This window comes from Molothrus aeneus, chromosome 7 (assembly GCF_037042795.1).
Source record: "Molothrus aeneus isolate 106 chromosome 7, BPBGC_Maene_1.0, whole genome shotgun sequence".
Taxonomy (NCBI): Eukaryota; Metazoa; Chordata; class Aves; order Passeriformes; family Icteridae; genus Molothrus; species Molothrus aeneus.
In genome coordinates this window covers 23425491-23438312 of record NC_089652.1, presented here as the reverse complement: position 1 = coordinate 23438312, position 12822 = coordinate 23425491, and the positions used below count along the sequence as shown (strand labels likewise).

General features: G+C 55.0%; 2 protein-coding genes across 3 annotated transcripts; one reads left to right on the top strand and one right to left on the bottom strand.

Moving 5' to 3' along the window:
• The first annotated feature begins 45 nt into the window (after positions 1–45).
• BCS1L (BCS1 homolog, ubiquinol-cytochrome c reductase complex chaperone) lies at positions 46–4709 on the top strand. The gene is made up of 8 exons (XM_066553475.1): positions 46–90; positions 869–1245; positions 1502–1641; positions 1757–1951; positions 2156–2219; positions 2576–2745; positions 3193–3310; positions 4012–4709. The coding sequence occupies exons 2-8, from the start codon at positions 926–928 to the stop codon at positions 4262–4264; spliced, it is 1260 nt and encodes a 419-aa protein (XP_066409572.1). The 5' UTR covers positions 46–90; positions 869–925; the 3' UTR covers positions 4265–4709.
• A 794-nt stretch (positions 4710–5503) lies between these two features.
• Positions 5504–12591, bottom strand: RNF25 (ring finger protein 25). Of its 2 annotated transcripts, XM_066553862.1 has the most exons (11): positions 12539–12591; positions 12330–12404; positions 12155–12257; positions 11994–12061; positions 11202–11271; positions 11006–11077; positions 10160–10300; positions 9346–9435; positions 8713–8847; positions 8547–8597; positions 5504–8342 (listed from the first exon to the last, which is right to left on the bottom strand). In XM_066553862.1, exons 1-11 carry the CDS (start codon positions 12574–12576, stop codon positions 7875–7877), a joined length of 1311 nt encoding a protein of 436 aa, XP_066409959.1. In that variant the 5' UTR covers positions 12577–12591; the 3' UTR covers positions 5504–7874. The 2 variants fall into 2 exon arrangements, with proteins under 2 accessions (XP_066409959.1, XP_066409958.1); XM_066553861.1 differs by having other exon boundaries at positions 5504–8597.
• Between the last annotated feature and the right edge of the window lie 231 nt (positions 12592–12822).

Here is a 12822-nt window from a genome sequence, read left to right as displayed (position 1 = left end):
GTCGCGCAGCCGCTCTGCCCGGCCCGGCCGGCCCCGCTCTATGGTGCGGCCGGAAGCGGCGCGGGCGGGAGCGGAAGCGGCGCGGTGCAGGTGAGCGATGGCGGCACCGGCTGCAGCGGGGGCGGGAGCGGCGCGGAATCCTCCGCGGAGTGGCCGCGGCCGGGCCTCTGCTGCGGGGAAGGCCGGTGTGAATCCGGGTCCTTTGCAGGAGAGGGTGCGGCTCTTGCAAGGGGGGGGGGCTGCGGGACCCTGCCCAAGAGACGCTGTGCCCGGGTAAGGAGGGTAAGGAGGAAGGTCACACCTTATTCTAGCGGAGGTGGGATTCTGTACCTGAGAGAGCACAGCGTGTCTGTCTGGCTGGGAACGCTTCCCCTCGATCCCAGTACATGACAGGCCTGCGGAGGGAGGTGGAGAAGCTTCAGGAGCATGCGGCTGTAACCTAGACATGGAGGTGTGCCTTCTACCACTGTCGCGTCCCTGTTCTCAGCAGCAAAGACCCGGCTCTTGGCTCAGCCTGGGGATTGCTTCAGCTTTTTCAAACGATAAACCTTAAATAAGTGCTCATGATTTCTGGCTGTTCAAATAATAAAATCTTGTGAAACTCTGGCCTTGTTGTCATGACTGAAGAAGCTACAGAAGCTACTGTGCTTCTTCAAGAGCTCCTGGCCCCCTCCTGCTTGGCTCACCCAGTGGCCTGCAGAGAGGGAGAAGGTTCCTGCAGCCAGCAGGAACACTTGGTAGTAAGCACAGATGTGGGAAATCCAAACGTGCCAGGCACCCCTTCACCTTGAGGCCTGGCCATGATAAAGGGCAGGGAACTGTGGGTGATCTGTTGTGTTCCTTGCTACCATTCAATCTTTCCTCACAGGTTTGTTGCTGGAGTACAAAAACAATGCTGTGGAAAGGAGCTGCCTGACCTCCCACAATGCCCCTTTCTGACTTTGTCTTAGCACTGAAGGACAACCCATATTTCGGGGCTGGGTTTGGCCTCGTCGGGGTGGGCACATTCCTGGCAGCAGCCCGTAAGGGGGCCCAGTTTGGGCTGGTGGCTTTCAGGCGCCACTATATGATCACCTTGGAAGTGCCCAGCAAGGATAAGAGCTACCAATGGCTGCTGAACTGGGTCTCCCACCACGCCAAGCACACGCAGCACCTCAGTGTTGAGACATCATACCTGCAGCATGAAAGCGGGCGTGTCAGCACCAAGTTCGACTTTATCCCCAGCCTCGGGAATCATTTCATCTGGTAAGGGAGGGTAGGGGAAAGCAGTTTGGGGATTCAACCTCACTTTTGCAAGTTGGGGGGCCTGTAGAGCAGTGGAGAGGGTCCTTCTTCCTCTCTGCGTCTGGGTTAGGGCAGGAGATGAAGAGTAGCAAGAGCAGCCCGTACTCAGCAGTCTGAAATGATTTTCTTACATGAGATGAGTGTTCTTGACGCATGAGCCAGGTGAGGTGCAGCTGAGGGTGCTGGATCACTGTACACACCTGTCTCCCCGCCCCAGGTACCGCAGGAAGTGGATTCGCATTGAGCGCAGCCGGGAGACGCAGATGCTTGACCTGAACACAGGGACCCCCTGGGAGTCTGTCACCTTCACTGCACTGGGCACTGACCGGGAGATCTTCTTCAACATCCTTCAGGAAGGTCTGTAGGGGAACTGTGTGGGGTACTGCTGGGAACAGCCTACTCTCTGGAGATGCTCAGGGCTTCACGGGAGATGCTGTTCCCTGGCAGCTGTCCCCTGTGCCTCTCTCTGCAGCCCGGGAGCTGGCGCTGCAGCAGCAGGAGGGGAAGACCATCATGTACACGGCCGTGGGATCAGAGTGGCGCCAGTTCGGCTTCCCCCGCCGCCGCCGGCCCCTCAGCTCCGTGGTGCTGGAGGAAGGCGTGTCAGAGAGGCTGGTTCAGGACGTGAAGGAGTTCATCAACAACTCCAAGTGGTACAATGAAAGAGGCAAGGCTCTGGTGTGGTGTGTGCTGTATGGTGTGGGGCTGGATGCTCATGGTCCTCTCTGGAATTGGCTGTGGAGAGACTTCTCCCTGCTGCTTACCTTCCCCAGGTGTATCCTCTTTGCGTGCTCAGCACAGCACCACAGCTTGGAGGGAGGGAGCACAGAACAATTCATATGGTTACCCTAAAAGAACACTGTTTTCTTAGGGATCCCCTACCGAAGAGGCTACCTGCTTTATGGTCCTCCTGGATGTGGGAAAAGCAGCTTCATGTGAGTATTGTCACCTCCCTGCTCTGAGCCACAGCAGTCTTGGATGAGAGGGTGTGGATGAGTTTGGGTTTGGAATACTGGAGTGGGCTGTGCCTTATGAGTGGTGCCTATTGTAAGCATTTGCATTGTTGGCACTGTGACAGGTCAGGGTGACAAGCCCTTTGTGCCCTTGCTTTGCACAGTGCTGCATGGTATGGGTGGGCTGAACAGGGGCTTCTGCCCACCCGTTAGATCTGATCCTTGCTGGAAAGGGACTCCTCTGCCCTCTCCCTTACTGCTAAGGGTAGAAATCCGATTTTTCCTTGACTGTGGGCTTTCCCACTGTGATTCATCCTTGTGGTTTGTGTCCTTTCCAGCACAGCTCTGGCTGGGGAACTGGAGTACAGTATCTGCCTGCTGAGCCTCAGTGACCACAGCCTCTCTGATGACCGGCTCAATCACCTCCTGAGTGTAGCACCGCAGCAGAGCATCATCCTGCTGGAGGATGTGGATGCTGCCTTCGTCAGCCGGGACCTTGCTGCTGAGAGTAAGCACTCCCCCTGCTCCTGGGCCAGCAGCAGGAGGGAGGTTCTGTGGCTGTACCTGAAAAATGTTTGGACTCTGAGCTGCTCAACTGCTCCATCAGAAACCAGGAGTGGGGGAGTCTCTCAGACCTCAGGGCCCAAACTGGAACTTGTCCAGTTTTGGCTAGGTTGTAAAAGGGAATTTGGATCCTTTATCCTCTGGCAAAGGTCCTTCTGCCCAGCTACTTGCAGGATGAGGGAGAAGGTGGCTTTCCTTCTCTTTTTCTTTGTGTTCCCATGGGTGTGTGTGGGCAGGGGAGGAGAATGTGCTGCCAGCCAGGCAGAGGGTCAGCCTCCAAACAAGGAGCGAGTGGGGAGCTTGACATAAGCCTCGGGTGATAGGAAGGTGGCCCTGAGCCTGTGCAGGGTTAGTGGCCAACAACTACAATCTCAGACACCTCTGTTCCTAGACCCAGCTGTGTACCAAGGCATGGGGCGCCTGACCTTCAGCGGTCTCCTCAATGCGCTGGACGGTGTGGCCTCCACAGAAGCCAGGATTGTCTTCATGACCACCAACTACGTGGACAGGTCAGAGCTGCCCCTGGGAGGGAGCGGGATGGGTAGCACAGGAAAACCTTGCTCCCTTTTGCTGGGCTTTGTTTATTAAATCCTCCAGCATGAAGACGGGAGGTTCAGATTTCCCACATCCTCCCTTGGGATGCAAATCCTTTGACTGCTGATCAGGATCCCTTTTGCTGGAGCCTCAGATGCCTACTTGGTGTTTAGAACATGGTTGTGTCCTTCAGGAGTGGTACCACCTTCCTGCCTGTGGGGAGCTGCAAGTTTTGGGGTTGTGTCCATGCTGTGAGTGAAGTACTGGTCCCATGTGCAGCCCACTGGGTTGGTGGGATGCAGCCTGGGCTCATGGTGCCTGGACAGCTGCTGTGCTGTGGCAGGCTTGATTCACTACAGACCGAGCTGGCCCAGGGGTTTGTTCAGAGGTTGCTCATGGGACAGAGATGGGGAGAGCTGTTTCCTAGGACAAAAGCTGCTTTCTTGTCATCCTTTGGAGTCAGTCCTTCCCCAGCTCTCTCCTTTCTTTTCAGGTTGGTTTCTGCCCTCAATCTCTCCAGGGTTGAACCTGTTTGCCCCCTTCACCATCTCACAGTGCATGGCACTTTGCAGAAAGGACAGGGGCTGTGCTAGTGTGGATAGGGGCTTCCTGCAGCACCCACCCTAAACAGATGCTTTGATCAGGTTTTCCAGTGCCACCCTTTGTCTCTTGCCAGGCTGGACCCAGCCCTGGTGCGTCCTGGCCGTGTGGATCTGAAGCAGTACGTGGGCCATTGCTCCCGCTGGCAGCTCGCCCGCATGTTCCAGCGCTTCTACCCCGAGCAGCCCGCGGCTGCAGCCCAGCGGTTCGCGGAGCAGGCGCTGGCGGTCTCCAAACAGATCAGCGCTGCCCAGGTTCAAGGCCACTTCATGCTTTACAAGACAGACCCTGAAGGAGCCACTTCAAACATAAGCTCCAGCCTGCTGTGACCAGAGGCCAGCTTTCCCTTGTGACACTGAGATGACTGGACAAAGATTCGACGATCATGCCATGAAGCCGCCCACCTGCACAGGCCAGGTCTCTGTTCACCTCTACCTCTCCTATGCCTTGGTTTGGGAGAGTCAGATCTGCCAGCCTCCCTGCAAGGGAGGGAATCTGGCTCTTGCTGCTCCCCAGACTTGGGTGCTACTGCACCAGCCCTGCTCACCAGTGTGTGCCTCATGTTGGGATTGCTGTAAGCTACCGAGGCTCCTGGTGTGAATCCCCTTCCTTGGGAGTCAGCCTGGAGGTGCCCCAGAAAGGCATTTCCTTTGGGCAGGACATTGGGGTTCTGTACTGCTGAAAGTGTCTTGTTTTTTTTAAAGGACAGTGGTCTCACTGGTCTGTGAATATCCTCTGTGAAATGCACAACACAACTCTTGTCTCTCTGGTTCATTTTCCTGTTAGTTGTCCCTCTATCCAGCTGCTGCTCCTGACCAGGGCCTGGAAAGGCCAGTACTGCAAATCCAGAATGTTTCTGAAAAAAAGCAGCTCCTAAGAGACAACTCATATTCCCTCAGACTCCAGGCTGGTGCCACTGGTCCTGCTGAATTATGATGCCAAGCCACAGATCTGCTTGGATATTGTTCCTACATGGGCATGACTGTCCTTCCCATCAAAGATGTGGGGCCCTGGAGCTGTATGAGGACAGATGAGAGGCCTTGGCCAGTTACTGCATATCTTCCCAAGAGCTGTCCCCTTCCAGTCCCTTTTTCACAATCCTGAAAGTAGTTTCCTCAGAGCCAGTCCTATGTTAATGTGGTCAGCTTTGGGGGTTGCATCACCTTGCTTGGGCTGGGGAGTGGATTCCAAGCCAAACCCAAATTGTAGGTCACTGCTTAGCCCTCCTCTTGCCTCTGCCCTGTGGGACCAAGAGCACAGGGCAATACACAGGGGCACAGTCAATTGGCACCTGGATGGATTTTGGTGCAAATAGGCACTGCTTTAATGCAACCCCAGACTTCGACAAAAGTTTCTGCAAGTGAAGGAGCAGGATGCTGCTGGCTGGCATCTCAAACCCTGAGTTTGGCCATCCTGCATAGGCTAGCTACTCAGATCCAGCCTCTTCCCTCAAAGCTGCGGGTCAAAACTGGCCAGTGAGTGACTGGCAGATGTCCCACAGCAGTCTGGGAGGATGGGGAGTGTTTGTGGGGGAGCCAGAGGGACCCAATGCCACCACACGCAACATCTCTTGCTGCTTGCTTTTAATAGTGTTAATGCTACAGCTGCTGCCAGTGCCTTTCTGCCTGGCCTGAGGGTTTTTGCCAGTTAAACCTCACAACAGCCTTGTGAGGTAGGTGAGTGACACAGGTGGACACCAAGCAAGAGGACCCAGGTCAGTGTGCAAGCTCTTTTCCTCCCCTCTGACCTGGAGGTTTGGTTTGTTTATCCCAAATTAATTTTCACATACTGTTGCAAAATGCCCTCTGCTCCAGGCTGACAGCAGTGAGTCAAAGAGGGCCCTTACTAAAGCACTATTCCCAGGGAAAAATCCCTTCCCATTAACACATCTGGCATTTGATTGAAGTTATCCAAGTCCTCACTCTGATTTCCATGGCTGAATCCCAAGCTCCAAACATGGCACAGCAACATTTCTGCTGAGAGTAATCCTGGCTCACCAGAGGAAGCCAAGGAGCTTCAGCTGCTGTGAGGGGTAGAGATCTTCCATGTTTCTTTCAGGACATAATCAAATGCCTTTCTTGGAACACAGCAGTTTCACCAGAGAAGACAGGAGGCAGCAGAACAAGCACCAATGTCAGGTAAAGTTTGCACCTTTTCACCCAATTGTGGGCAGGCCATTCCCCCAGAAACCAGCTGAACAAGGACAGAGGGAGCACTGAAGGAAAATTAGGGCTCTCTTCAGGGCACAAGTGCTCAGCCCTCATCTGCAGGAAGGCACAACATCTGTCTCAGATCAGCCAGCCCAGGACAGGTAGTGTAGGCTCAGGCCAAGGAGGAAGAAAAAAAGAATGGTTTTAAAGCATTAGGCTTGAAAATAGACCAGTATTGGAAATTTAAGCACAGAAGATTCTAGGGCAGCAGGTTAAACCAACCCCTTCAGGTCAAGACCAGGCATGGAGTAAGCAGGGCAGCAGATGAGGAGTTCTCAGTCAAGAAAGGGGGTAGTGCAGCTTTCATGTGCCAAAGGTCAGCCAGACAGATGTGTGCACTGACAAATGCCCTCTTGGCACACACTGCTGTTGGTTTCCTGGGGATCTCATGTGAAGTTCTGGCAAGTCCATTGTAGCACTGCTATTTTTGTACTTAGCAGAAGGAGGAAGACAATTAACAACCCATGTGTGGGCACAAGAGGTGGGGGACAAGGCACAAACGAGTGTGAAGGTATCAGTCCAGGTGAGGCAGAGAGCTTACACTAAGCCAGGCAAAGCAGGGAGCCCTCCTGCCACCCAGAAGTTCCAGGGGAAGGTCTCTGCCTCAGCCCTGGTTATAGGGAACAGGGAGGGAATTGAGAAATACCAGGGATCAACACCTTTGCTCCAAAAAGCAACAAACAGGAGCAAGAGGGCAGAGGAAACAAAGGGAGCAGGCTCTGGAGAAGACCCAACAAATTAATTTAATAGCATTGCCCCACTTCAGAGGCTTGGGATCACTCTTCATGGCTTCTAAATGGTACACCATTTACATCTGTGGAGCAGCAGCAGATGGAACTGCACCAAGTTTTAAACAGCAAATCCTCATTTAAGCAATATCAGCGTGAAGATTACAGGAGGGTAAGCTGTATCCAAAATACTGGGGCATGTCTTCACTTCAGGGTTGTCAGAAGTGCTAAGAGACAGCCTGGCCTTGGAGGGGGCTTCTGACACATAGAGGTTACAAAGCAGAGTACTCTCTTCCAAGGTTCCCCCATCAGCTTCAGCCTGCACAAAAGCAGCTGAAAGACAGGGCAGGAGCTCCAGCTAAATATGGGCTTCCTGGAGAAGCAGGAGCCAAGGTGAAGACTTAGCCACCAGACAGCCGTGACCTGCCTTAAATGCTGACTTAAGCTTAATTTGGATGTCCTGGCTGGGACTGGGCAATGTCCTGTGTAATAAGGATTTGCCTGGCCAATCCTAGCAGTTGAGAAAGTGCTCTGAGAAGGAATGGAGGTCAGAGCAAGTGGAACTGAGCTCCAAGATACTGCCCTGGCACTTGGTACCACAGCTCCACTGGCTTCCAGGGAAGGTCTTGTCACACTTTGGCTCTGCCATGGCACCATGCTGGGCTCAGACCTTTGCTCTGTAGATGTGCACATTTCTTGGCATTTCACCTATAGGGACAATAGCTGCAGGTCCCCAAAGCTACCTCTGTCTTCTGGGTCCTCTGAGACCAAGGCTGATATGATCTGTCAAGGTTCCACTTCTCCAATGCTGGTAACAGCCAGCTGCTCATGCTAGGATGCTTTACACTGCACATACCATGGTGACACTGCCTGTCCCACGCTGTCCCATGTGCCATCTGTCTCCTCCCTTCCAGGGGGTACAGTATCTGCTTGCTACTGCTTCATTGTTCTCTCCAGAAACAGCCCTTTTTTTCCCCCTGCCCAGCCCCTCATCATTCCTGCTAGGAGCCACTCTCCTTCTCAAGATGGGCTTCTCGATGTCCACTGGGCCTGAACACCCCTCGCCCTCTTGGTGCTCTGGGGTAGGAACCACGCTCCTGAACTCTGGACCTCTCCCACCTTCCACAATCCCAGGGCCTGTGGTGGCCCTGCCAGTTGGGGGCAGCTTTGTGGTCACTGCGGTTGAACATCAGGTTCTCCTTTTTCCTGCCCCGGGCCTCAGTCCCCTCCTCTGTGCTCCATTTCTCCATGTCATGGTGCTCCTCTTTCAAGTCCACAGTTTCTGTTGCTGGTGAGGGATCTTCACGGCACAACTCCCTTCTTTCAGCCAAGGGAGCAGCCCTGCTTCTACTGGGAGGCTTTGAAAACTCCTGGCTGTGCCGTCCAGCAGGCCTACGCTCTGCCCTCTGGCTGAAGACCCTGGGCCCCCTGGAGCCGTGGAGTGGATGACAGGCTTCTTCTCCTGCTTCCTGCGAGACACTGCACAGCTGCCTACCCCGGCCTCTGGAGCCTGGCCTCTCCCCTCTGTGCCTCTCCCTCTTGCTCAGTTGCTCTCTGGGCACAGCACACCTCTCAGGCTGCCCGGGTTCCACCCTGGGCTCTGACGCCCCGGCTGGCTCGGGAGCTGAGGCTTGGCTGGGCGGCTGGGGCACGTCCGCAGCGCGGGCACTCACCGACAGCTCAGAGGCAGTGGCTGCTTGGCCTGGATCCACAGCAGCTGGAGGCTGAAAGAAAAAAGCCACTGGTTAAGAAAAGGACAGGGGTGTCCCACAGCAGATGGCAGTGCTTGGTGCTGCAGCCCAGAGCCCCCTCAGAAGCTCTCTGCCCCCAGTGCCGTACCGCCTGGAGGCTGATGAAATATCGGTTCCTCTCTGCCTCGGGGTCGATGATTCCCCCTTTCTCTTGCTGTCTCTTGAAAATCAGGCGCAGTTCTTCCTGGTGCTGCAGCACCTTGGCATCTGGCCTGTACGGCTCCTGAGCAGAAGAAAGCAAGGCAAGGTAAGGGCTCTCTCAGCACCTAGCATGGATAGGCATGGCAGGGCTGGGAGCTACTGCCCAAACCCTTCTTGGCACAGAAGCAGACAACCCGCTTCCTTCTGCCACACTGACCAGGCCTACAGATGCATGGGAAATCCCTGGACAGAAGCCAAGCATCCCAGTGCAGACCCACTGTTTCTGCAGTGACTGCCTTGGGCTGTCCTGCTGTGGGGCAGGATGCACAGCAGCTACCATCAGGTCACTCTCCTGACATGACTGTATCCCAGTGAGTACAGAGATGTTCCCCATGGCAGAATCACCTCTCTCTCAGCACATCTGCTCAGCTCAGGGCTATAAAACTGAATCTGCTTGTGAGCTGCCCTTTGGATGGGACATCTAGGAGGACCTGAGATAGAGTGTGCATGCATTACAATGTCCCAGTTGAAGCTACCCAGTGAGGAGGCACAACTGGGCAGGTGAGCCCCCATCTCTTACCAGAGGGTGCTGCGGGGGGGGCGCTGCCTTCAGAGCACAGAGATCATAGACCAGGGTCTCCCGGCAGACAGGGCACTGCACACCAACTTCCTGTGGGGAGGCAAGAGAGAATAGCAAACCCTGTCTGTGATCCAGCTCATGCACTGCCCCATAACCCCACCCTGGAAGTGGAACAGGGTGGTCTTCTTCACTCTTCTGCCAAGGTAAGGAAGTCAGAGGGGTTCCAGCAGCATGAAAGCAGCCTGGTGTCTCAACAACAGCTATGGAAGGTGTCTCCACATGAGGCATGCTGGGATTTGTGCTCCAGCAGCTGACTGCTTTACAAAGCACCTCTGTCAACACATATGGATTCACCCCTCAGCCTAGGATGTATTTTTTCTGCTCCAAAGTGGAGTGTGTCATCAAGGCAGCACCTCTTTGAAAGGGTTTGTAGGAAGGAGCCTTTGATTTGTTCCATGCTCAGCTGTTCTGTTTCCCTCTGCAGTTGACAACTGTTCCAACACATGCTAGGCAGGTTTTATCACCCCAAAACACAGGTGATTTGTGTTTACCCTGCTGCAACTTGCCACAGTTCAGGACTAGGACTAGGGAAGGAGTCCTTTTTTCTAACTTCTGTGATTCCAGAAGTCTAAAAATGCAACTCTCTTACCCCCTCACAGCAGGCACTAACCCAGAGATCCAATAAACCAACTTGTTTGGTCAGAATAACTCAGTCTAGTCCCTGTTGATTCTCAGCACAGGCTCCATGTGCCAAAGAGGGTGATACAGATGTTACAAGGGTCTGTGCAGCGGGCCAAGGAAGGAGCCCCAGTACCTGTTTGGGGGATGGTGCAAGGTGCTGCTCTCTCTCCTCCTGCTGCATGAGGATCTCCTCCTCCATGTGCTGGGCATAGCGGGCCAGACAGTGGGAGTGGAAGTAGTGGTAGCACTGGGTCTTTGTGAAGGCTTCTTTCTCCTGTCAGGAGAAAAGGGCATCTTTGAAGGATTTCTAAGCAAAGAGTTGTGTAACCACCCAGCTGAGCTGGGTTTTCACTTCCATGTCAGTGGTATCCATGGGGAACTAGTGCTAGCAGAGCCACCCAACATCATCTGTTGGGCTGCAGCTCCACTCCCTCAGCAATTACTGGGATGCTGCTTCTTGTTTCAAATGTCAGAAACACTCCTAATGTCAATATGCAAAGATTTTATGACTGATTTCTCAGCATGTGTTCCTGTGTAACCAGCAATCTTCCCACCTGGTGTGCTCTCCTTCCTAGGCAGGTGTTGACTTTCCTTGAAATCCTAGTAAGGCCTGCTCCCCTGTCCCCACAGACCTCAGCACCTGCATGGATACATTCTAGTACTTCCTGACCACCTGTGTGCTGAACTCCTGGTGAGGTGTAGCCAACACAGGGAAACTAAAATGCACCATCAACTAGCCCCAGAACCTATGCTTCTCTAGAGATGCTCCAGCATGCCCCATGTCCATTTTCTGTAGAAGATTATCTAGAAGTTGATGGGAAGAGCAGCATGTATTGCACTAGGAAGGGCCCTGTGCAGACTGGGAGGCAGGGGGCTGCTGGGGTGTATCTTGGACCCAGGCTGATATCCCAGTGTCAGACTTCATGTTCTCTTGCCTCACTTCCCAGTCAGTTTGTGAGGTCAGGAGCCACATGCCTACCTGGAATCCATAGAGGCAGATTACACACTGTCCTTGAGGAATATTGTTGTCAGTGAGGATCTCCTTTCCCTTCTGTGAAAGCATTAAAGCAAACGTTTTACTCACTGGCCTGCCCATGGGCTCAGGGATGTCCCACCCCATGGGCAGTCAGGGATCAGAGTCTGTGGCTGGTCACACCCAATCTCCTGACTCTCACCTCGATCAGTTCATAGAGCACCTCTGTCCCCAGCCTGGCTTCAGCAACACTTCTGAGGGTCTGGGAAATCCTACAGCAAAGCAGCAGAAATCCTTAACAAAAATTTAGCTACACCTTTTCAGTGTCCCACATACCTGTCATCCTGCCATGATGACAGGAGGAAAAAAGAGAACAGTGGCCTTCAGGTTTTGCTTGGAGCACAGGATGGGCACACATGCACACACATATTCATGTGCTGTCCTGGTTCCCCACAAGCCAGTGCACAGGAAGCCTTTTTATGACAGGACTTGCAGGAGCAGGTTTGCTGATGGCCTCAGCTTGAGCTCAGCCAGCACCCTTTGATTTTGGTGAATCCCAGGCTTTGTCTATCTGATGGCAGCCCCTGTGCAGGTCTGTTGGGAGCCACATCCTCTCGTACTGCTGGCAGAAACGACGTGTGTCTCTGCACACATTCCACTGCGCCAAGGACCAAAGCACAAAGGCAACAACGGGCTGACCAAGGACTGGGATCAGTCCCACCTCTGTCAGGGCATGACCAGCAATTTTCAAGGCCCCAGGGATTCAAATAACATTTCAGGGGAACTACAGGGGAATAACCACAAACTGGACCCCTCTGTGTTAAATTCGGCACCAGTGGCTCCTGAGAGACTTAGGACAAAGTGATTTAGGGACCTGTATCCATCTGTTAACCAGACAGGGAAGTCATGTGAATTACAGAAGGCTTGTCCATCACTTCTGCCTCCTGGATCTCTGGAGCAAAGGACTGCCACTCCCCACCCTCCTGGCACTCACTTTTGAATTTGCTCATCTGACAGCCCCCGCGGATTCCTGATGGAGATCTCCGGAGCTTTATCGGGATACTAGGATAAAAGAGAAACACCCAAAGCACAACAAGGAAGGTGGAGAGGCCCGAGGCTCGGAGGGGCAGGGGCGGGGGGGCTCGGGCAGCCTACCTGAGGGGGCACGGAGAGCACCAGGGTGAAGCGGACGTACTGGGAGTCCTGGTCCTGGGCCGTGGCAGGGTGCAGGGTGATGCTGATCTCCCAGGGCTCCCACCTGCAGAAGGGGCAGCTCGGGGTGAGGAGGGCGGCGCGGGGCCGGGCCGGGGATGGGGAAGGCGGGCCGTACCTGCCCAGGCCCCGCGCCACCTGCAGCTCCTCCAGGTAGATGGACTCCAGCACCTCCACCTCCGGCGGCAGCGCCCTGCGGGAAACGACCAGGCAGGAGTCAGTCGGCTCCGGCGGGCTGAGGGTGCGGGACAGCGGGGGTGCGGGGAGCGGAAAAGGTGCGGGCACGTGGGAGGGTGCAGAGACCGGGCAAGGTACGGGGGCTGTTACCAGTCCGTCGCCTCCGCTTCCTCAGCGGCCGCCGCCATCTCCCCGCTCGCCCCGGAAGCGGAAGGGCGAGCCCGTTGCCAGGAGACGCCTCGGCGGCGGGTCCGGGGCGGGAGCGGAGCGCGGCGCGGTTCATCCCGCAGCTGGAGCGCTGCCACCGCGGCTCGGGGTTCGTCCTGCCTTCCAGCCGGTGGGCAGCAACAAAGCCTGGGGCAGGGGCGACGACACTCGCCCCGGGGAACGGGGGCCGGATGCCGCCCCGCGGGAGGAGAGGTGCCCGCGGAAGG

What these genes read in the sequence shown, in the direction of transcription:
- BCS1L (XM_066553475.1), top strand. Translation starts at nt 926, where the DNA reads ATGCCCCTTTCTGACTTTGTCTTAGCACTGAAGGACAACCCATATTTC. An exon ending in CTCGGGAATCATTTCATCTG is followed by an intron (nt 1,246 to 1,501) that starts GTAAGGGAGGGT and finishes TCCCCGCCCCAG; the next exon opens with GTACCGCAGGAAGTGGATTC. An exon ending in TGTGGGAAAAGCAGCTTCAT is followed by an intron (nt 2,220 to 2,575) that starts GTGAGTATTGTC and finishes TGTCCTTTCCAG; the next exon opens with CACAGCTCTGGCTGGGGAAC.
- RNF25 (XM_066553861.1), bottom strand. Translation starts at nt 12,576, where the DNA reads ATGGCGGCGGCCGCTGAGGAAGCGGAGGCGACGGACTG. An exon ending in TCAGATGAGCAAATTCAAAA is followed by an intron (nt 11,272 to 11,993) that starts GTGAGTGCCAGG and finishes GCTTTGCTGTAG; the next exon opens with GATTTCCCAGACCCTCAGAA. An exon ending in TCTGCCTCTATGGATTCCAG is followed by an intron (nt 10,301 to 11,005) that starts GTAGGCATGTGG and finishes TTCTCCTGACAG; the next exon opens with GAGAAAGAAGCCTTCACAAA.